This window comes from Phocoena phocoena, chromosome 2, assembly GCF_963924675.1.
Source record: "Phocoena phocoena chromosome 2, mPhoPho1.1, whole genome shotgun sequence".
NCBI lineage: Eukaryota > Metazoa > Chordata > Mammalia > Artiodactyla > Phocoenidae > Phocoena > Phocoena phocoena.
The window spans coordinates 147,827,211-147,851,117 of record NC_089220.1 but is presented as its reverse complement, the minus strand read 5'-3'; the positions used below and the strand labels follow the sequence as shown (position 1 = coordinate 147,851,117).

At 48.7% G+C, this 23,907-nt stretch overlaps 1 protein-coding gene across 1 annotated transcript; it reads right to left on the bottom strand.

Annotated features, from left to right (window-relative positions):
* Positions 1 to 978: 978 nt before the first annotated feature.
* On the bottom strand, positions 979 to 19,099 carry GTPBP4 (GTP binding protein 4). Its single transcript, XM_065871378.1, has 17 exons — positions 19,025 to 19,099; positions 17,957 to 18,127; positions 15,952 to 16,055; positions 15,731 to 15,867; positions 14,368 to 14,468; positions 13,117 to 13,209; positions 12,318 to 12,509; positions 12,172 to 12,237; positions 9,791 to 9,880; positions 9,192 to 9,302; positions 7,502 to 7,579; positions 7,169 to 7,220; positions 6,613 to 6,713; positions 4,624 to 4,821; positions 3,590 to 3,655; positions 2,035 to 2,178; positions 979 to 1,131 (listed from the first exon to the last, which is right to left on the bottom strand). Exons 1-17 carry the CDS (start codon positions 19,070 to 19,072, stop codon positions 979 to 981), a joined length of 1,905 nt encoding a protein of 634 aa, XP_065727450.1. The 5' UTR covers positions 19,073 to 19,099.
* Between the last annotated feature and the right edge of the window lie 4,808 nt (positions 19,100 to 23,907).

Here is a 23,907-nt window from a genome sequence, read left to right as displayed (position 1 = left end):
CTTCCTACTCCCTCTCACCTGACAGTCAATGGGTTTCTCTTTACATAATCTTTCTCAGCGTAAACAAATGAAAATTTTTCTTTGGATCCCCAAAATGTAATGCAACTTTCAAACACACCTTGAATCACACTGCATGACACTGGAAAACTCCCACACAGGTGCACTTAGAAATGCCACGAGCCAGCAGAGGGGGGGATGCTTGAAACCGCACATAAAGCGGTGGCCACGGCAGTTTTGTGGTCGAGAAGTGACGTTTTAATCACTTAATATTCTAAAATGTTAATTTCCTATACTTTACTGGGCCTGTACCTCACAATTTAATTTTCAGCAGTGGACACAAGCAGCAGGTGCCCACATTTAACTGCTGTAGTAACTTAGGCAACATTCTGTTCCACTAAAAACTATTTTGCGCTTTGAAAACAAAAGAGAATTGCCATTTACTTTCTCTTCCCTTTTCATCTGCCCAAACTGACGGTGATTTGTAACTAAAAAAAAAACAAAACCAACTAAATAAAACTGCTTTCTTTTGGAAGTTTATTTTGGATAAAATAGTTGAAGACAGTACATCGTACAAAAGGACTAGAAGATAACTTAGTCCTGGCATCCTGACATCTGTAAGCTTTCACCAGCTAAGGACTCTTCACATACAGTGAAACCAAAGTTCCCTGTTGCACAAGAGAGTAAGATTTTTCTCCATCAAAAACAATGTAGTCACATAAATATATCCTTCCAGCCCTGCAAGTCTGAAGCAACCAAAACTCCATAAATGAGAAACCACTGCCTGCTCAAAATATCTGTAATATTATGCAGCGATAAAAATCCCCCACACCTGGACAGTTACGGGTAACCACAGCTTTCAGCCAAGCAACAAGTGCTTGAGTTATTCCATTGTCACGTTCAGTTTACAGATCACGACTCCAATTCTGTGAAACCAAACCAGGAAGAAGTCGAGCCAAAGCGCTTCAGCTGCGATAGACACTATCTCCTGTCCTTTTTACCAGCTTTCCTCTTTCCCGAGAGCAGGTGCTTGGGTTTCATGTCAAACACATGTCTGTCTGCCTCCCCTTTCCTCCCTAAGCGATTCATCTTCTTCTGAGCATTCTTCATCATGGTCTTGGCTTTCTTCACCATCTATAAAGGAGAAGAAAAACACGTCAGCTGTGGAAAATCTAATTTCCAAGCCAACCCATTACCTGTTAACACACTGTCTGAACCGTCCGGGTCTGTGCTGTGAAGAGAAACCCTGGTGAGTCTCACTCACACCATGTTCCCGTGGATCCACCACAGTACCTGCAGGAGCTCAACCAGTATCTCCAAGACGGAAACTACCCAGACAAGTCTCGTACCTACAGGGACCAGATACACTCAGACCTGGACTTCCTCTCAGACACACGGGGACACTGAGATTCCGGCCCATGAAACTACTCCCATCTGACTGACAAGTGTCAATGCTGGTATTGACTTGTAAATCCAGACTACCAGATGGAGGCGGTGTGGTGGAATGGGAAACTCGGGCTCCCAAAATGGAGACTGCTTGTAAGTTTATACACAAACTTTCTCATCTGAATTTTCAAAATGCTACAACTAATCATTTTTGTGTTTATTTAAAAAAAAAAGTTTCAGCAAAAGAGACGGTATACATCCAAAGTGTCTTTCCCAAAAGACTCCCAAACAGCTCTCTATGGGCTGGCTCCCCACATGGGCCTGTGGTGGGTGAAGGCCCCATGTCCAGGTTCTGAGCAGGACCGCTTCCTAGCACAGCCCTGAGCGGCGAGGACAGAGGCTCAGGCTGTGGTGCTATTACCACACCCTGCTCTGTCCACCCCAACAAGGAACACATGCACTGAGGGCAAAGGTCCAGGGACACCCGGCTGTGCCAGGCCCAAGCCCACCTCTCGGGGTACAGCACACAGCCAACGCCCACTCCCCCATCCCCACCCCACAGTTCTTGCAGAATCAAGTGTGTGCCCTGAACCCTCATGCGATCAACAACAGAAGCTACCGTTTTATTAATTTCACCTTACAAGGACTAACCTTGACATCCCGGAGACCAGAGACATCACGTGGGGTCCGAGAGCAACTGCGAATCCGGGCCACAGACGTGGGTGGGACAGAGTCTTCCCGCTTCCTTTTCCTTGTGACGCTCCGAGCCCTTCTGGCCTGGACCACATAATGGGCCTGAAACACACAGAAAGCAAACTTCAGTGCCTCAGGGTCCCAGCCTTAGGGACAAACATGAAATTATTACAACGAGGGGAGAAGGCACATGGAGGGGTTTTTAGAACCATCGTCAAATAAGTTAAATACGTTTAAAATACACATAGTTAACTTCACATTAATTATTGGTCAAACTTTTTTTTTTTGGTTGCATTGGGTTTTTGTTGCTGCGCATGGGCTTCCTCTAGTTGCCGTGAGCGGGGGCTACCCTTCATTGTGGTGCACGGGCTTTTCATTACGGTGGCTTCTCTTGTTGCGGAGCACGGGCTCTGGGCGTGTGGGCTTCAGTACTTGTGGCACGCAGGGTCAGTAGTTGTGACATGCAGGGTCAGTAGTTGTGACATGCAGGGTCAGTAGTTGTGGCACGCGGGCTCTAGAGCACAGGCTCAGTAGTTGCGGCGCACGGGCTTAGTTGCTCCGCGGCATGTGGGATCTTCCTGGACCAGGGCTCGAACCTGTGTCCCCTGCATTGGCAGGTGGATTCTTCACCACTGTGCCACCAGGGAAGTCCCAAATATTCTTTTTCACTTCCACAGCTGCTTTAAGTTACAGAGCTGATTTTAACTCCATTTAAAAAACTTTACTTAGAGCTGCCTGTTCAGCCACATCAGCAGCGCAGTTTATGTAAAGAGCTGTCTCTCCCTCATGCCCCGCTTCCAGGATCATCCGCCTGAACACAGTGACGGCCGCCTTGTGGGTGCTGAGATCCAGCTCTGCAAGCCAGCAGCTTGACACCCGGCCCGTGGCGCCCCCTCATGTTACTGTTTTGAAGTAAGATGACACAATGATGTGAGAGGCAGGCACCCTAGAGCCCAGCACCTGATAAACAATCCAAAGTCAGAAGCCATATGTGAACATGAAAATAACACCCCACGTGAGCAGGATACGCTCACGCACTGCTGATCAAAATCCGAATTAGTCTAACACAATGTCATCCTTTGTTTCGGAAATTCCAATTCTTGGAATCTGTTTTGAGAAAACAATCCAGAACATGAAGATGTTCTTTCACACAAAGATGTGCATTCTCCAGAGTAATTCATCAAGTAAGAAAAACTGGGATCCTGAAAAAGGTATCTGAAATGCCTTCTAACCTCTGGGCTCCGAGGAACAGCTTTGAGCTATTTACAGCCTACGTAACTCTCACGCCAAGAAACTCCAGACCACCTCATGTTTACCTGGTGTCTAAACTGAAGCTCTATGTGAAGACATCAGTCACCAAAATCAAAGTTGCAGCTCAAGTACTAAAAACTGCACAAAACAACATAATTCTCAGCACAAACCCCGGAAGTGCTAACTCCTCTGTAACCCGCTCCTGCCCTGGTTCCCAGGACGGCGCTGCCCCACCCATGGCTCTGAGGCCGTCTGCACTCACGTTGTCTTTGTTGTCCATGTCGACACCAAGACTGCGCATCTCATCCTCCAAAACCTTCCGCTGAACCTGAAGGCGGAAATGGACGTTGTTTTAAGCAAAATTAGCTTGATAAAATGTTTAAAAAAAAATTTCAAGGGAAACCGTACCTTTTACAATGATCCACGATACACTTATTTTAGAAATTCTTTTACTTGGGCTCATGTGTATGTTTTTGTACAACTCATTAAATAACATGAAAATTAACATATCCTGGGCAATTTTTCTGAGCGGGACGATGTACGTGTTGCCCCTGGATTCCGCTCAGCTCCCCGGGGATTCCCACATGCAGACCCCAGAGGCCAGCATCTCCTCCCAAGCACACGGAGCCCCACGATGGGGGGGATACAGCGATGGCCACGTCTGTCAAGAGACAGTCATTCGCCACCACACAAAAACAGTATTTCGAACACATGAATATCCTCCATGGAGAGGTGCCCAGCATCCGACATTTTCCCTCCTGTCCCATCTCACTCTAACTGCCCTGCACACCATCCTCTTTCCCTGGGGAGCTGTGCCTCCGGACAAGAGCATGGAGCAGGAGGAAGAGGCTAAGAAGACGGACCCGAGAACTGGAAGGACCCTGACACCATCTGATCCACCTGTGCCTCAGTGCAACTTCCCCGTCCTAACCAGTCACAGGGCCCAGTTAAATCACCTTTGGCCCTAAGTTAGATTGGGTTAGTTTTTCTGTAAATTGTAAAAGATGACTCCTAATAAAGAATTAAAGAATAAGAATGTGTTAATTGATGACTTTACCTCTACAAATTTATGCGTAACTCACAATCTTCATTTGTACAGCTACAAAGGGGTTGAATCCAACAGTGAAAGTCACCAAGAAGGGGTATAATACTCAGAGTATGAAAGATCAACACTCACTCAACCTCGAAAGCCAACTTATACCAACAAAACAAAGTGAAGCATGTTTAGCATGGACCATACAAGACTCCAATACACAAAGAAATAGGTGACGCTCTTGGACGTGACACGACACTTGCCTTCTTGGCTGTCCGAGGCATCCTGGGTCCCTGTGTGTCCTTCTCTCTGGACTGCAGAATCTTCAACTTCTTTTTTTCCCTAATCTGTTTTGCCAGCTGTTGGATTTCCACCATTTCTTCATCTTCAGTTTCAGATTCACTGTCATACACTCCAGCAGCTGTTCTTAGCTCTTCTTCTTTTTCCAACTCTTCCAATTTCTTTTTAAAAAGTCACAATTAAACAAAGCCAACAATGAAAAACTCATAAACAAGTGTAACAATCTTTATAGAAACCAGGTTTCCCCTAAGCCTTTCGGGGTATGATGAACACCCGGGTCCAGACTCATGTGGGCCTCGCCCTCTTGTGCCAGGGCTCACCTCCCCACAAACAGGCTCCGTGCGGAGATGAGCACAAAGACTAAGCCGACAGCCACAGGCTATTCTGTGCCACTTCTTTTCCTTCTTTAGAAACAACCACTCCCAACTCTGAGGTTACAACGTGTAAAATGTTCCCCTCGCTCCCAGCAGGTACATGAAAGACCCTCCATTCTTGAAGAACTGAGAACATCAATCTGAACTGGCCTTGGACCACGACAGCCCGTGTATCCATCCCAAAGCCATCCCAAACACAAGCTCGTTGGCCATATAGTTAATAAAAATTTTAAATACATATAATGAATAAACCTTGATAGGAACCCGAGTCAGAGGTATCCCCATCAGTACTAGCGTGAAAAGGCATAGGGAGGGAGGTTGGACGGGAAGGCCAAGTCAGGCCATCTGAGCCCAGACTACAGAAACGGGATGCCACAGAGTAAGAGACAAAGCAAGAGGCACAACTGAAGAGATTAAGACATGAAATATAAATTAAGGATGCCATTTGAGAACTGAGGAGTGAATAACAAGGGAAACAAGGAACATATGTTGCAAATATTTGTAAAATATTTTTTTAAAAACTTGGCTGGCAGTTCCTCAAAAAGTGAAACATAAAATTACCTTATGACCCAGCAACTCTACTCCTAGGAATCTGCCCAAAAGTGTTGAAAACAGGCACTCAATACTTATCCATCAATGTTCATAGTAGCACTAATCACAATACCCAAACAGTGGAAACAACCCTATGTCCATCAACGGATGAATGGATAAACAAAATGTGCTACACATATACAACAGAACATCACTAAGCAATAAAAAGGAATGAAAGCTCTGACACATGCTACAACATGGGCGAACCTTGAAAATATTATGCCAAGTGGAATAAGATCAACATATTGTAAGACTCCATTTATATAAAATATATAAAACAGGCAAATCTAGAGATGGAAAAGAGATTTGTGGTTGCCTGAGGCTAGGGGGAGGGGAGACTAGGAAGTGATTACTTATCGAGTACTGGGAGTTACTCTGGGGCTGATGAAAAGGTTCTGCAACTACACAGGGGTGGTGCTTGCACAACACCATAAAGGTACTAGATGCTACTTAACTACACTTTAACACATTAAAAAAAAAAAAACACGACTCAGGAGAGAAAGGATAGCAACTAAAGGAGAACACAGGGTCTAAGAAGTTTTTGTTTTCTGTGGACACTCATATGTTAAGATACAGCAAACAAGGAGAGGACTGAAACAGGAGGCAGCTGTGTGTGCCGGGGCAGAACTTGGGGAAGACAAGGGGTCAGGCGGGGAGCGAGCAGCACCTGCAGCCAGAGGGGCCCACATGGGGTGGCGACGAGGGCGTCCACGCCCCGGGGACTCCCTATGAAGTGAGGCCGCCCCTGAGACCAGCACAAGAGCTCGGGCGGGAGGTCCAGGAGGAAGGGGAGAGTCTGCACCAGCACCCGACGCAGGGACACGGTGCTGCGTGTGCAGGGCCCCAGGAGGCAGGGCCCCCGGGGTCTTGGTGGGCGTAGAAGGAACGAGGGCCACGGACAGAGGTGAGCGGAAAGTTGTGTGCGTGTCTTTCGGTGGTCGTGTTAAAGAGGAATAAAAGTCACAGAATTTAACGAGTGACACAAACCTGCATGATGTCAGGATCAATATAGTCGGCTATGTTATGGCCTTCCCAGATCTCAGGTATCTTATCATGTTTCTCAGATGAATTCATTATATCCCAGTACTCTAAAGGTCAAAGAACAAAAAGTTTATAGTTGTTTTTAACATCAACTACTGTGTGCCCCAAACGAGCCACCACTTACACAAGTCCTACACCTGTGAAGACAACAGAGCACTTGTGTTCAACACCAGGTAAGCAAGGTAACGTGCTCGACCAAAGGATTGCTCCAAGCACATCCTAAGACCCATCAGTACCTCAGGATCAAGTGTCCAAAGGCATGAACAACAGATTATCAACAATATCAGCCTGGTCCAACACTTACATGATAGGTAAGCTACAGAAATGATCACTCACAGAAAACTACCTGGAAGGAAGAAATCTCAGAGTCCTGGCAGTATGCAACCTCTCGCCTTCAAGAAATTAAATTAACAAAATGCTGGAAGACTTGCACCCATTAATGCACTTTCACATTTTTCACACAACTGGCATCTGAAAACAACTATCACATTTGAGCCCTTACTTTGAAGATCCAGAATATAATCATCTCCCATTTCCAGCTCAATGTCCCGTTCCTGCAATGAAAACACAGTTTTCATCAGCGCTATTTGACCTTCAGATCCAGAACTGCTGGGCCCCCTCCCTTCCCTGTGGAATCACCCCTTCTCCAACCGAAGAGCCAATCCTTTCAGCACCTGAGGCTCAGCACCCATTTCTGGTGGGAAAACTGTTTCTGCCACTGGCGGACCCGGCACCTCCACCCAGGAGGGTGTCCAGGCCCCAGGGGGTTTATGCTCCAAAGCCCTGCCCCACACACGCTCTCCAGCGCAGGCCCATGGGCGCTCCCATCACTTACCCGCCTCCTCTTCGGCTCCCCAAGCTCCATTCTCTTTCTGCGTGCCACGACTCCTTCAGGGATGAATGGGGGCCGCTCCTGAGAAGACATGAGTGGAAATACCTACATGAAATGCCTTGCTAAATCAAAACACAAAGATGAAAAACCAGAAGCAAATTCTCCATCTGCAAGGGAAACACAAAACCACACCCAGACCAACTAAAAACCAAGATGATCTGGGGGAGAGGGGAAGGTGCAAGGCCCGTCTGGGCAAGGAAGCTGGGAAGGCTCCGAAAGCCGATTCTAAAGTTTATTTAGAAAAAACAAACGGTAAGAGAATCAAGAAAAATTATGGATGAAGAAAGCAGTACAGGAGAAATAAAGCAGATCAATGAACAGGAGAAATTCAGACATAAGCCCAAGCACAGAAGGGAATACGATGGGAAGACACATCATCCGGCCATCAGTCCTGAGATAAACGATGAGCTGGGTGAAGACCACCACCTGCTTCCCATGAACAAGATAAAATCACAACTAAATGAAGACTTCTATTAAAAAAAAAAAAAGGTAAAATTTTAAAAATTGAACCATCAGAATACAGAAGAAAAAATACCTTTGACAAAAAGAAAACAAATCTACAGAACATACAAGAGTCTGATTTCCTTAATATAAAAATTACAAATCAGTAAGGGATAACCTAAGGAAGTGAAAAAGCAAGTATGTCAATACCAAGATACATATCCTGTTCCACATGACGTTCACTAACTGAAAACAATCATGTTGAATAATCACTGACTGTGACTGCCTGAAACTACAGTGTAGAAATATCACTTCTTATAATGTAATTTCCACTTTATTTTGGGGAAAAAAAGTGTGGTAATGAAAAAAACTGAAAACTGGTCTAACTTTTTGAGAACAAATATGATAAAAATCATTAACAACGTCACTGACAGTGATCTTTACCTGTATTGTTAATGCCTAGACTAGCTGCCAAAAATTAGTGCTGAATGAATAAATACATAAGAAACATTAAAATAAATAAAAAGTGGGAATTCCCAGGTGGCCTAGTGGTTAGGATTCTGGGCTTTCACTGACATGGTCCTGGGTTCAATCGCCAGTCGGGGAACTGAGATCCCACAAGCTGTGCCAGCATAGCAAAAAAAAAAAAAAGAGAAAAAAGAAACACATCACAACAATGGAAGCATCTTTAGTCCGTCACACTGACACAACAGGAAGCATGCATTCTCAAACCTTCAGAAGTATAAACCTGCAAGGCATTGTTGGAGGACAATGACATTTTCAATGCCATGCCTTAAAATTCAATCTACAGATATATTTGCAATTAAAAACAGAGACCTATGTATGAAAACGTACCCTTGAGCACTAGTTTTTAACAGCAAGAAAATGAAAAACTTGAAAGAAAATATATTCCTGTGTTTAAAGTGTTTTAAAAGCTTATATGCCAAAATGTTTCTGGACAAATAGACAAGCCGAGAGTTACAGTAATAGCCTCTGGTGAGGGAGCAGGTTTAACCCGGCTCTTCATACTCTTCCTCTCACCGCTTCGATTCTTCCTGACATACATGGCATAACTTTCATTCTGAGAAAGATGCGAGAACACCCGGGAAATCCACTACCGGGGAGGCAGGCGCATGGGTCCCCACCAGCCACTGCAACCCCCTGCCTCAAGGGCCTCCACAGGCGGCTTTACCTTGTCATCTCTTCTGCTGGGAACAGCCAAATGCAGTCTGTTCAGCACCTCGTTCACTTTATTTCCTTTCATTTTGGTTTCAACTCGATGAGCCAAAAGCCTGTCACAAGCCTAAGGTGAGAAAACGTGGCACCAGGTCACAGGGCACCCGGCACAGCCTCATGTTGCCTTCTGGAAGGAACCAGGAACCAGAGCCCCCATAACCAGAGGACGGTCCCCAGGTTTGGAACCTGCTACGCTTTTCCCTCAGAGGTAGCATCTGATAGCTGAGTGCTGGGACCCCCAAGGTCCAAGTAACTGCCCTGGGGCAGACCTCACGCTCCGGGACGGGGGAGGGTGGGCCGGGTGCGGAGGGGACCTCTCTCTTCCTTCCCGGGTCAGGGTCAGGCCCAGCCCAAGGAAGAACCCTGAGGCAGCAGGACTAAGTGAAAATGACCTGTGCTGGGAGTGTGAGCATCTCTTCACATGTTCACTGGGCGGGTGGGGGCCCCGGGATTCATCTCTCAGGCGGAGCTACTAGCGCTCAGGGTTGTTAACACTCAGAGAGAAACATTCCTGTCAAGGAAAGGGATCAACCCTGCTTGTGAGGAAGCACTGACCTCTGTCTTCACTTTAATAACCCCTTCCTCCGTCAGGGTGCTGGTCTCCACCACAGAAAACCCTTCAGCCTGCAGATCTAGAAATATTTTCTGGGAATACAAAGGACAAATGAGAGCTGCGTTTATCCCCAGTTCCCCATGAACAAATCTTACTTCTCCTCAAATGGGTGCTATAAATGCTAATTATAATTAACACATCTGTGGCTTTTTAATTCTTTTGAAGGACATCTCCCCAAAACAGTTATTTATTTTTCCCTAAATTCAGCTGTGATTAAGAAAATACAAGGGCTTCCCTGGTGGCACAATGGTTAAGAATCCACCTGCCAATGCAGGGGACACGGGTCTGAGCCCTGGTCCGGGAAGATCCCACATGCCGCAGAGCAACTAAGCCCGTGGGTCACAACTAATGAGCCTGTGCTCTAGAGCCCGCGAGCCACAACTACTGATCCCGTGTGCCACAACTACTGAAGCCTGCGCACCTAGAGCCCATGCTCCGCAACAAGAGAAGGCACTGCAACGGGGAAGCCCGTGCACCTTAATGAAGAGTAGCCCCGACTCACCGCAACTAGAGAGAGCCCGCGCGCAGCAATGAAGACCCAACGCAGCCAAAAGTAAATTTTTTTTAAAAAAGAAAAGAAAATATACATTATGGGGAGGATCAAATCAAACTACAGCAAGCAAACCAGAGGCTCTCTGGAACATTCTGTGAGACCTACCCTTCTGAAGAGAACCTTGAGAAAATTAAGATACAGATTTTCATAGAGAATATTCTCAATGCTGTTTTTTATAAAATACCTGGCCTCCACAGCCTAAGATAATTCCTTAGAAAACGATACAGCAACGTGTACGAATCCAGCTATGAACGAACCACCAAGACCCCAGGACAAGGGACTTCATTTGCGCCTCCAGCAACGCCACCCGACACCTTGCTGCCGGCCTGACCATGTGACAACGCTCAGACACAGGTGGCCAATTCACAACAGTCAAGCTTCTCAGGAATGAGTTCTGCTCCCCTCACTCCCTGGAAAGACCAGTCATACCACCTACCAACATGACCCGCATAAGACACCGCACCTGCCGCCATGTGCCTTGTGCGAGACGGGGCAAAACCTGCACTGCAGCTCCAGAGACATCAGTCACCGACCAACTCAGGGCAGCCCCCACGCGGCACTGACCAGCGTTCACAGCACCCGCAACCCTGCTTCCCAACCCAGTGATGCAGCTGTTCCCACCACTGAAACTCCATCACAGCTGGCAGTGGGGGCAGGACTTGGGCGTGTCTAACCCCAAGGGCTGAGCTTCCGGCACAAGGATCACTCCTGACCTGCCCTCCCCTCCACACTCCAGTGCTCTTAGCCTGAAAAACTGAGATCACTGAGTAAGTATCTGATCCTTTCAAAGAAAAGAGAATTCTCTGACATCAGTGTTTACATCATCAGTAACGTAGAGTACACGGCAGTGCCCAGGGACACCAGAATGGCTGTTTAAACACACCACGTTCTCACCAAGGATTAAGTGTTCAAACAGCACCAGAGAGAGCCAGAGACAAGAGCACAGCCCCCCTAGAGACCCTCTGCTCAGGCCAGACAAGCGCAGCGCCTCTCACACCAAACGGGGCCTTGCAAAGCGGGCTGCTGGGCCTCCCAGAGTCTGACTGCGGAGGCCCGGGGTGTGCCCTGACTTACGACACATTACCACCAAAAAGCAACGCCAACACTGCTGGCGGGGCCATGAGAAAGAACCACTGGACCAGCGCAGAGCTTCTCGAAGCATTTGTCCTGAGAGATGCCACCTGGGGACGGATACAGGGTCAAACAGCTTGAAAACCTAAGGCTAACGGCGTTACCTGCCACCTGGAAAATTACAGCAGACACGACAGGGTCACGGTTCTGGAAGGTCTGCAGACACTCCTTTTCCCTCACTCACTCAGTCCCCAACATCTCCCCACAGAATCTGTGAAGCAGGTACTCCAGTAACACCCGAGAAACGCCTCCCACTAGACACTTCGCGGCAGGTGCTGCTCCAGAGCAGCCAGCAGCCCAGGCCCAAGGAGCTGAGGCGAACCTTGGGGTGCTTTGCTCGTTTTAAGGCCCCAACAAGAGAGGCAGCCCCTTCCAAACGAGCAGTCTCCTGAAGGCTGCTGTACTGACCACACGCACAGCCCGCCCCACAGCCTCTGAGAGAGTAGGAACCAGGAAACCTCATGGTCCGTTTGCCATGAATGGGCTTTCATAAGGTCACGTCGACTCAATCAGTGAGGATATTATCTCAGCTGCAAAACAAAAACCAGACTAGCATCGCTAACATTCCTTTTCAACTCTGATTGTGTAAGACGAGATTCAGAATTAGTAGGAAATATTGAAAACATCAAGGTGATTTACCTGATCGTCCTCAGAAAGTTCAGCTATTCTCTTCACGTCACATTTGTTTGCTACAATAATAAGAGGCTAGAATGAGAAAGAAAAATAATGAAATTATTACCTTCACGCTGCAGGTTACGAACTAAAACATCGGTCCCCACACTCACCTTGTTGACAAAGAGCGGCCTGATGTTCTGGAAGAGCTCCAGCTGCTCGCCGAGTCCGTGCCCACACTGCTCAGACAAATCCATCACGTAGAGAACCGCGGCTCGCAGGTGAGCCAGTGCAGTGATGGCTTGCATCTCAATGGTGTTGCGATCCTCCAGAGGGTGGTCCAGGATCCCCGGAGTATCCACCACCTAAGGTCAGACTCGTCACTCCAGAGCCCACGTCTGCACAAGCTGCTTGCCCAGCACAGGCCGAGGGCGGTGACAAACCCAGACCAGCTCTGACAAAGCTGGTAAAGAAAATGCAGGGCTCCCAACTGACCACGGTGAACAAACAAGGCAGCAGGGGAGAAGGACAAATTAAGTATGAAAAATGGGGGAGGGGGCTGCAGAGCTCATCGAAGAACGAACTTGCCAACGACCCTGAGAAGAACCCCTATTTCCATTAGTGACAACACAGAAACACTGGGATAACTGCTCCCACATGCTAGGAATGACATCACCTCTCATAACATTAAATTCAACTACGGAAACAGGCTGCGTCACGCTTGTAAATGGTTTCTGATGACCGGCCCATCAGAAGCACCACCATTAGCCAAGCGCAGAAGGCTCGCTGGGAGCTGCCGCGTCCCCTGAGCTTGGCGGAGCTTGTCCACGGGGACGTTCCCGGTGACCCCCCAGCCTTCCCTGTGACCCTGCATGCACTGGGACATGGGCAGACACTAACTAGTCGGTGGGAATCCCCAGAATCAAACTCCAGGAACAAGGCCACGACTGTCCCAGCTTAGACAGCTCTCACCTGCCAGCGCAGATACTTGTAATCCATGTGCCCAACAAACAGAGACTTGGTGGTAAAGGCGTAGGGCTGGACGTCCACATCTGCTCTCGTCACCTGGAACAAACCACAAGTCCTGTACTGCGTATCCTCTGCAATAGAGTAAACGCGGCCCCTACGTGTTATCGAGACTAACTGCTGGGGTAGGAAAAAAACAAAAAAACCCCACGAGATTCAACCTCACAGGATTCGACTCTGACAGGAGCCAGCCCCTCAGCAGGCGGACGGGCTCCTCTTCTTCAGGACCTGGGCTGCAGAGGCAGTGTATGAATCAGGCATCAGGGAGCAAGGAAGGCCCAGCGCCTGCAGGACACCACCAGCTCCTCCTCTCACCCATCCTGGCCCCAGCGACGCCCAACAGAACTTCCTGTGATGACGGGAACGTTCTACACCTGCACCCCACGACGGCCTGCAAGCCACGCGGGGTCCCTGAACTCCTGAAATGTGGTTATGAGACTGAGGGCTGAATTTTCTGTTGTCATTTAATGTTAGTTAATTAAGCGGCCCGTCTTACCCCCAAGGCCTGGCTCACAAGCCCTGGAGAGGTCGGCTGAGACACTGCAAAGCTCAGCTGTCACTGTGTCAGTGCCACTTGTAGACAAAACAAAAACCTACAAATCTGCAGGAGTGTTCTTAGTAGCAAAGAGCCACACATGTAACCATTGTTTTTTTGGCACCTGGGCTGTTGCTGGTTGTGAGCTGACACTTTAAACATTTTCTACTCCATTCAGGTCCCTGAGCTCAGCTAAGGTGCTGCGTTACTTAAACAGTTCCTTTAGCTGTGATAATAAACTAAGTAAAGGGCAACCACTTCCCACTACACAAACCAAATAGTTTACATGCAAGTTGACACAGCAACCCGGGTGACATCACCTGAAAAACACCTCTGGAGCCTGGGAAGGCCAGCTCAGCAGGCACAGTCTGCACGGTCAACAGTGACTCCCTGGCACTACTGTTCCCGGGACACGCATGTCCATGTGTTAACAGAAACGTATTTAAACGTCTCAAATCCCTTAGAAATTTGTAGGACACACACAAAACCCAAAAATAAAATGGTCCCCATAACTGCAATATCCATCCAGGTTCAGGGTCGATCCTCGAGGATGGGAGGAAGAATGTTTTGGGCCCAGGGCAGTGCCGACTAGAGGACTGACTGCAGCCAGCCTCACCCCAAGCAGTCAGGTCCTTGGTCACTGCGCCGTCAGGCAGACCAACCTTATTGATGAAGCTGGACTTGCCGACATTCGGGTACCCACACAGAAGCAGGGTCCTTGTATTCGGGTCAATGGTCGGCAGACGGGACAGATGCTGACGCACTGTGAGAAGTTTACAGTAAACGTGCTTAATTTCGTAAGAAAACTTAAGAAACTCAAAGCTGAAGATCTGCTCAACTTAGCTGTGCACTCCAGGACTGTGGTCACATCACCGTCACTCCAACATCTATCACGTACGTGACAGAGAGAATACGAATGAACGGAGAAGGGACCAGCTGCGGAGGCACCGGGCATCCAGGCTGTACCAGGAATCCTGCTCCCAGGCCCGACAGCATAGATTCCTATCCAACAGGTACAAGATGGGGCCCAAACCACACAACCCAGACAACTGAGTATGAGAGATGATATTTGAAAGAGCACTTTCGAGCGAGTGTATGTGCCATCACTTCCTGGCTGGGCAGCAGGCTACTTTCACGTAATGAGAAACCCTCAGGGGCCTCGTCTGCTCCAGCGACACCAGTGGGCCACCCTGATGACCTAACAGCTCACTGGAAGCACTGTTAAAGCAGCCCACTGTTACAATCTTGTCACAAATTAGTTGCAAGATGCTGGGAGGGGTGGGGGTGGGGGTCCAAAACCAAATCAGTTAAAAACACTTGAAATGTAAAAATATATGCATGCAAAAAGGCAAAAAATTGTTTCAATAAAAGTCCTACTACAGGGCTTCCCTGGTGGCGCAGTGGTTGAGAGTCCGCCTGCCGATGCAGGGAACACGGGTTCGTGCCCCGGTCCGGGAAGATCCCACATGCCGCGGAGCGGCTGGGCCCGTGAGCCATGGCCGCTGAGCCTGCGCGTCCGGAGCCTGTGCTCCGCAACGGGAGAGGCCACAACAGTGAGAGGCCTGCGTACCGCCAAAAAAAAAAAAGTCCTACTACATTAATTAAGAAATCATCCTACTGAGAAAACCTACCAGGTAACAAAACTGGAATAGCAGTTTGATGCTAACACGTTTTACAAAGAAATGCACCATACTGTCAGTAACAGGTAAAACTATGGGTCACTTTATTTTTATATGTTTTATTACTTCCCCATGATTTATAACGTACATGCCGTACCTATTAAACTTAAAAAACATAAATTTTCTTAATAGTGCTACTAGTGTGTAAGCATGTTAAGTGCTAGCTGCTTTTTCAGTAATATCTAACCTGTTAGAATTTCTTACAGGCTAGGCTGGGAAAAATAATTTGATCCCCTTATCTCTAAAACAAAACAAAAATAAACATTTTAAAAATAACTTCTTGACAAGGATCAAGTACGTTAACAGAATGCACTAAAACCCATTTTTGCTGATGCATAACAAGTACCTTGTTCCAAATATTCCAAACTCTGCTTCTGTCTTTTGATAATAGTACACATGCGCCCAAGGGCCGCACGTTTCAGCTGCTTGCAGCGGTAGAGAGAATCACCATATTTCATAAGCCGCACGTAATCTTTAGCAACACTGAAAGACATAAAAAGAAATGTGTAAGAGTTTTCTCTCTTTTAACAGTAACTTAAAAGATACTACATTAAGAAAATATCTTACTTGTCCACTAAATTTTTGGCGATATTTATTTGTCCTAGAGCCAACTTGTAATGATCCTTGTCATACAGAATGTTCATCAAATCAGCATAAAATGGATGAATATCCTATAACAAGAAAAACAAAGTGGTCATTTTGCTCCAGCAGTTTCTCCTCCCAATATATGAATAACACTTGAAGAATAATTTCCTCGGGAAACACATCGCACCTCTTACTCTTCCTCACCCCGCCAGGATCTTCTCTCTCCTGTTCAGTGACTGTTTAGTTCACAGAGAAAAATGGAGTCAGCAGGGCAGCCAGGCCCATCTCCATCTGAGCACCAGAGCCCGCCCCTCACCACCCAAGAACTGAGCTGGAGAAATTCTTCCCTGTCCCATCAACCTTACGCTATTATTGCCCCAAAAGTTTTAAAAAGTTTTAAAACTCCCTTAAGCCCACGATCCGCCCATCTCTGCTCCTCTTCTTGGCAGACGCTTCTCAGCTCCTCAGCTCTGGAGCCACCAGTGCCCTGGCAGCCGTGCTCCCCACCTAGTGCTCTCATCCCCACAGACCAGTCCTCCTTCGAAAGTCAGTCACAGCAAGGCCAGGGAGACTGGTCCCAGGCTCCACTGCAAAGGCCGCTACACAAGTCGCCTCGCCCCACCCCACCCCCTCCAACCCGCCTCCTGGACCTTCCTGTTCCTTGAAGACACCAGACTCTGGAGCCCGGGGCCTTTGCACTTGCTATTTCTGTGCCTCAGTGCTCATTCCCCAGGTAGCGCACAGCTCTCGCTTCCTTCAGGGCTCAGCTAGCGGCCCTCCCTCTTCTCCATACCCATATGACACACATGTTTTCATGTTTATTATCACTTCCCTGCCACTAGACAAGATAGGGGCTTTAAAAGTGACTGCTGAACAGACACAGCAATCGTTTAATGAATGATAATCTACTCCAACCTTTTACTCGAAAATTGTTCTCAGATAACTTTAGTTTGAAAAATAAAAGCCAACAGGAATAGAATGTTCATAAATTTGAACCCCTAATATATATTTTTAAAAAAAAGATACCAAGGATAAAAAAGATAAATTTTTTTTTACAAAGAACAAAATTCTAGTGTTGATTAGATCAAAGTATTTTCTGTTTGCTCACATCAGGTGTTTCCTGGTGTCTTCATCTCATTCTTACTGCCTTCTTTATCCCCAGGTACTTCCTGAAGTACACGCACTTTCCCAAGAAACTACACCCTCATCCAGCCAGTAGTCACTGTGCACCTATCAAGTCCCAGAATTTTGTAACAGCAATTTCTGTCACATAAACCAATCTCTTCTCACTGCCTTAACCCACCTTCAGGGACTGCTGTAGGGCAGTGGCACATTTAGGCTCTCAGGCTGTACTGCTGATCCCACATCCATCACCTCCTCAACAACCCTGCAGCAGCATCGCCCCACACAGGGACTCCACAGGCAGTGTCCTCTCTTGCATCCTACAGCTAAACACACAAGCAAACTGCTCTACGCAGCAGAGCTCAACCTTGGGGGCTCAATGTAGAAGGCGGCTCCCCACGAGACTGTTTCTTGCCCGTGAAGAAAGTACACAGTCGTTAGCTGATGAAGCAACAACATCACAAACACTGCTGGGCCTCAAGCCACTGGCCCAACTTGAGGCCACAGGAAAGGGAGCCTTGGAAAGAGGGAGGAGAGGAAGCACACAAGCTGCCAGAAGCTCGGGCTCCTGAATTCTGTCCACAGCTTTCAGAGCTCGGGTTGGCCCCTACAAGTTTAGAGGTTACAGAAAAAGCCCGAGCGAGGCATGCTCTGGGCCCTCGTAGATGGAGTTTGACCGGAGGAAAAAAGATACTAAGGAATCAAAACACCTGTACTCTGTTCCCAGTTTTGCCACTAACTCTCAGAGTAAACTTCAACAAGTCAATTATTTCCTCTTTCCTTCATTATCTCTAGACAGACCTTGTTTAACCCTGTCTGAAGGCTCATATTTACATAATCACTTATGTTTCCCAGAATCACTTACATCCAATTTGGGGAAATCCGTCAGAATCTGTGAGAGTCTGTCATGGTAATTCTGCTGAGTAAATTTGACTTTCCTCATATAAAAGTGTCTAATGCGATGGATTTGATAATGTTTATGGATAACTGTCGGAGTCTTTCGTTGAGTCTTCGACAATGTTAAATCAATAAAGTCCTGCAATTAAATAAAGTAAGACACAGTTATACCAAAAACATCTACCTTCACCCACTTATTTGAAACCATCTTAAAAGACTAATATTTAACAATACGATATATTTTAAACTACAAACTCATTTTCTAATTAAATCTTCAATATAAAACATGCTCAACTTTACAGTTCCTGGCCTTTAAGAAACACTCAGCAAATGGCTGCAGAAATAAATTTTATCCTACGCTTTCTTCACGTTATCCTAATTTCCAAATACCTAAGAACCTCTGAAACGTAAGTAGCCAGACAACTCAAGCATAAATTAGAAAAAAAAATTTTTTAATGAGAAACAGTTCTACTGTTTCAGTTTGCGTATCTGTGGCTTTGAAAGTACATAAAATAACATATAAAACTAACACCCACTATATACAATTTCCTAAGGTAAGGTGACTAAGGTATGTAAGGTGACTACCAGAGGATATAAAAGACTTCTGCATGAATTCCCCAGTGCAAACTAGCCAAGAAGACAGGTGCCGGCAACACTGTTAGCTCCGGGAGGGACGCCGCGGTCCCGCCTCTGACCGCGACCCCGCTTCCATCTGGCAGAATCCACGAGCCCTTCGGAGACAGTTCAAAACCTACCTACTTCGTAAAGTTTGCCCTGACTCTCCCCCTCTTCTCTGGGGAGGACCGTAACATCTGAGGAGGGACCGTAACCCCGGACAGCCCTAATTTCTGAGGAAGGACCGCCACCCTCTCGGGAGACCCCTAACCCGGGGGCCCTAATCTGTAGAGGACATGGTCTAAGACGGGAGCCTGGTGGAGGAGGCGACCCCTCTCAGCCCAGCGTTACAAACCGGACCCTCGATTCCCATGACCCGGCAGAGAAAAGTGTGAGCGGAAGGGCCCTCGGGGCCGCCTACCTTGGCGGACGGCACCACCGTGATCTTCTTGAAGTTGTAGTGCGCCATGCCTGCGATCAGCCACGAGGGACGGCGGCCCGGACTTCCGCCGGGGTGGGTAGAGGGGAGGTCCAGCGGGTAGGAGGAACTTCCGCCGAGGTGGACGGGACTTCCGCTAGCTTTGCGTCACTTCCGGGAGCTCCCTACGTCCCCCACGCACGGCCTCGGCGTCGCACAGCGCCCCCGCCCGGCCGGAGGAGGGGTCACGGGGCCGGGGGTGGCGCTGAGGGCGCGCGGAGGGCGGGAGGAAGACCGCGGAGGGGGAAGCGGTTTTGAGGTTCAGTCCCTGACCCTAAAGGAGAGGGTCCTGAGAGGCCTCCCTGGGGGTCTGTGCTCCCCTCGACGGTCACCGGCTCCAGGGCCCGGCCGCGATCCCCTCCCGGCCCGGGTCAGGGGTCTCGGGAGCCTCGGGCTGTCGGGGTGGTCAGAGGGGCTCGGAAGGCTCCGGGGGCCTCGGGGAGTCTGGGATCTCGAAGGGCCTAGGGGACTCAGGATCTGAGGAGGCCAGGGGCTCTGGGCTCTCAGGATCGGGCAGTCTCGGGGGCCGTGCGTCGCGGCCGCTGGCGGGGTGAACGGAAGGTAGGGGGGCGCGAGGGTCTGCGCTTTGCGCGCTCACGCCACCTCTCCATTTGTGAGCGCGATAAATCTTATTAAATAAACGCCGTTGAGGCCGAATCGTCTGCAGAGAAGAGGCCCGTCTCCCTGCGGGCCGGAGTCCGCGCTGGCGACCCCACCCCCGGCCCGGGCCGCGACCCGGGCCCTGGGCCCTGGGCCCCGCCCGATCTGCCAGCCTTCCCCTGACCTGGGCCCTCAGCCGCAGGCCCTTTGTCAGTCATCATTTTCTCTGCTTCCCGTCTTCTCAAGACCCTCTCTTCTATCCCGTGGCGTCTGTGACTCTGGCTCTTAGTCCCTCCGCGCCCCTGACCTTGGCTGACTTACCTGCCCGCGCCTCGCCCTAACAAGCTCCACCTGGAGCTTTTGCCCCTTCCCTTTGCTCTGCCTGCCGGGGTCTCACCGAATGCTTGTATGGACTAGACATTTCCAATCAGTTGTGTAATGTCCACCTACACGATTCCAGATATGGCAACGCAGCATTTCTGAAAATCAAACTCTAGGTCGGTCCATCCTCAGCGCCCTGTGCGGGAGGGCAGCCCCTCCCCCTCCCACTGAGATGCCAGGAGTGTGAAACAGGCCTCGGGTGAGATCATGCAGAAGGAGATGGCCCCCAAGGCCTGTGAAACCCCACGGAGGAGGGGCCGGGGGCTGCAGCTGGCTCCGCACGTGCCCTCTGGAGTGCACTGAGGAGAAGGTGAAGGGGCTGGGGCACTGGGACACTCCCCACCAGCCCAGGACCACATACCTGGTAAACTGTACCTGCGTGCGTGTGACCAGATGTGGAGCACTATTCACTAGCCCACATGTTAACTCATTTCATCCCTACAGCAACCCTGTGACTGGACGGGAAAACCGAGGCACAGCACAGGGGTAACTAGCCTGGTCACAGCTAACAGGCAGCAGTGGGGCTCGAACCTGGGTGGCCTGGCCCAGCATCTCTGCTGTCCACCAGCAGCTGCTCTGCTTCTCAAGCATCTCTACTTCAATCATCTTGACTTCTCAGATCTTTTTAACAAGTCTTCCCATTCTTAACGTGAAAATGCCTCATAAACCCCCCAAATTCCAACACCAAAAATAATTTTGAGTCACAATTCTCTCATCTGTTATTAACTGTACTACCCGTTTTTGTGTCATGGGTTAGAAAAGCATGCTGCCTGTGTCTCTGTGGCACTTCTGAAGGAAGCCTCTGGGGTAATTAGGATTTGCTAGAATCATTTGCTAAACCCCAGACAGCTCTGCGCACCATTCCTGAGATGCACGGAACCGTGCTCACACCCCTGTGTCTTCCTCAGGTACCTGCATGTCCCTCAACCTCTCCCCCTCCCCTCACTCTTATATGGCCGGTTCCTCCTTAAAAAATACAGTATTTAGATAAGTTCAACCAATCCTTTGTTTTGGGCAAGCAACTATCCTTTCTTTAGCTTTTAACTCTGGGCAATAATTGAACAATTTCTTACATTTGCGTAGGACTTTTACATTTACAAAGTGCTTTACTTTTTAGTATCAATAATATTCTCAGCAACTTTGTGGTGCAGCACTAAACCAAGACCAGAGGCTTGCTTCTCCCCAAGGATGCTCCAAGTGGCAAACAGGACCCCAGGCTCTGCTGAGGACCAGCATCTTTTCAGCTGTCCCATAAACACAATCATGTATATAGGCAGTGTATGGAGTGGACAGAATTTTTTTAAATGATGGTAATAATATAAGATGTCAAATATGTGATTTTCTTGGTTTTACAAAGAACAGTTGAAGTCTGCTTGTTCAATAGAACAGAAGAGAAACCATTCGTTAACCAAAAAGAGGACCCTTGACAAAGAGGAAGTGCATTAACATTCCTGTCAGAGAATAACGTCAGGACTTTATACGTCCTGTCAATGAAAAACGGACAGGTCTTTGGTATTTTTACTCTTCACCCATGAATTTGAAATCGTGTTTGCCTAAAAACACTTAATATACACTTGCCCTGGTGAAAAGCTCTGCACCTTACAGATTTGTGCGCCATGGCGAGTGACAAGTCCTCGTAGCCCTGGTTCCTCTTTCACAAAATGGGGGAAATAAAGCCCCCCTCCAGAGGATTGTTTATGGAGGCTAGTTAAGATGTGTGCAAAAGCATAAGGTGTGTGCAAAAACATAAAGCGTAAAGTAAGAGGTACTAGTATAATGACCACCATGAATCAGTTTTATATGAAAACCTTATCGGGGCAGCACAAGGTCATGCTCTGAGCATTACCATGAAATGTATCAAATGCCTAATTTCTCGCCAGGGATTCTCGGTTCCCACATGTGGCAATAAAATCACCCCTTAGAGAGCGTGGTCGTGCAGAAACTGAGCTATTTGCCAGCCTTCAAAGGAAAAGAACTAGCACATGAAAAGAAGAGACTAGAAACACCTCCCCTCACTGTGTGTCTGTGTGACAAGTCCACCGGCGGGAGCTCTGTGCTCGGCCACCAGGCCTGTCTGAACGAACACACAAGCGTCATGACTTGTGGCGCCTAGAGCTGCACGCCCAGGGCAAGGAACGGAGCACCGCACACCACCTCCTACTTTCTCTGCTCCTCTACCCTCACTCTGCCTGCCTGAGTGCAGCTTCCTGGGGGCAGGTGCGCGTCCCAGACCACACGTCCTTGGACACACTGCCGGGCTCCTCAGAAGAGCCGGGAAGGCAGATGGCCAGTTCTGGAGCCGATGGTGACAGTGTGGTGGGATGTTCAGTTACCAGGACTCTTCAGACCGTGAGCCTGGTGACAGGGACAGGCAAGCCTCGGCTGTGGTGAAGGACACTCTCGAGGGCGCCCTGCAGTGCTTTCTGGCAACTTCTGTCAGGGCACTTCACAGCCAAAGGGCTTGTTGCTCAGACCTCTATATTTTGTGGAATTGGTCTCCTCTGCTTTACTTTCTTGTTACTATAATTCTGATTGGTGAAAAGTACATCTTGCAGCAGAATCCGTGCCAGGAACTGTGACCAAACTTCTTGTCTAAAAGGAGCCTTTGTGTGGGGATTAGTACTTGGCCGTAGGTCACTCAGGGCACGGAATTAGCAGTTGTCAGGACCTGTGCATCCAGCAGTCATTTCCCTGCATCCCCAGAAACTGTGTTCTGGGAACTCATTCAGCATGAATCGTGTGTCCCCCTGGGTCCAGCTTACTTCCCGAGGAGGTGGCCCCTCCGAGGGCAGGACCGTCTTGTCCTCCTGACGTTTCCCTCGTCAGAACTCAGCTGACTGAAAGCCTGTGCAGCTGGGCGGTGACATTTGCTCTCTGGTTTCTGTGGTGCTCGGGGTCCCACCTCTTTCACAGCTCCATCTGTGGTACCGGGCCTCCAGCTAACAACAGCTGGGGAGGAGCCTCGGGGGGCGCCCAGACACCTGTCCCCTGGAGCCGCAAGGGACACAGCAGGCCTCGGGCTCTGAGGCTGTGCCCCCTGATCCTGAGAGGCAAACTCTCCCCCGAGAAGCTGCAGCCAGCAAACCATGGGACTGCTGCTCCGGCCCGTCCCACGGTGGAGGGAGACCTGCTGCTGAGGACCCCACGGAGCAGGGTTGAGGAGGGACACCCTGAGCCCAGTCCCGCCCCTCGGCCTCCTGGCCTGAATCAATGGTGCCTCAATGCTGGACTGGGGGACCTAAGCCAGGTCCACACAGCAGAGGTCTGCAAATGTGTGTGTCTTTCAGTTGTTGAAGTGATTGGTTATGAAAAGAACTCACTGAAGAATAAAGAGATGAAAGGTTTACTCATTATGGTTTTCCTTTAACATGACACTGAAAACTCAAGAGAAGAGGAATTTTACTTTAATGACATTACTTGGTGACTTAGCTCAGGTTACTATAACAAAATACCACAGACGGGTGGTTTAAACAACAGATGTTTATTTCCCATAGTTCTGGAGGCTGGCATCCCAAGATCAAGGTGCTGTCACGGTCACATTCTGCTGAGTTCGCAGACAGCACCTTCTTGCTGTGTCCTCACGTGGTGGTGCGAGGAAACTTTGGTGTCTTCCTCTTCTTAAAAGGACACTAATCCCATAATGGAGGCTCCACCCTCCTGACCTCAACTAATCCTAATCACCTCCCAAAGGCCCCACATCCTAACTCCATGAGATTGGGGATTGTGGCTTCAACATATGAATTCTGGGGGGACACAAACATTTGGTCCATAACACTTAGCAAGTGGATTTTGCTAATTTAACAGTGTCTGTCAACCCTACTCTGTCAGTCTTGTGGAATCTTAAA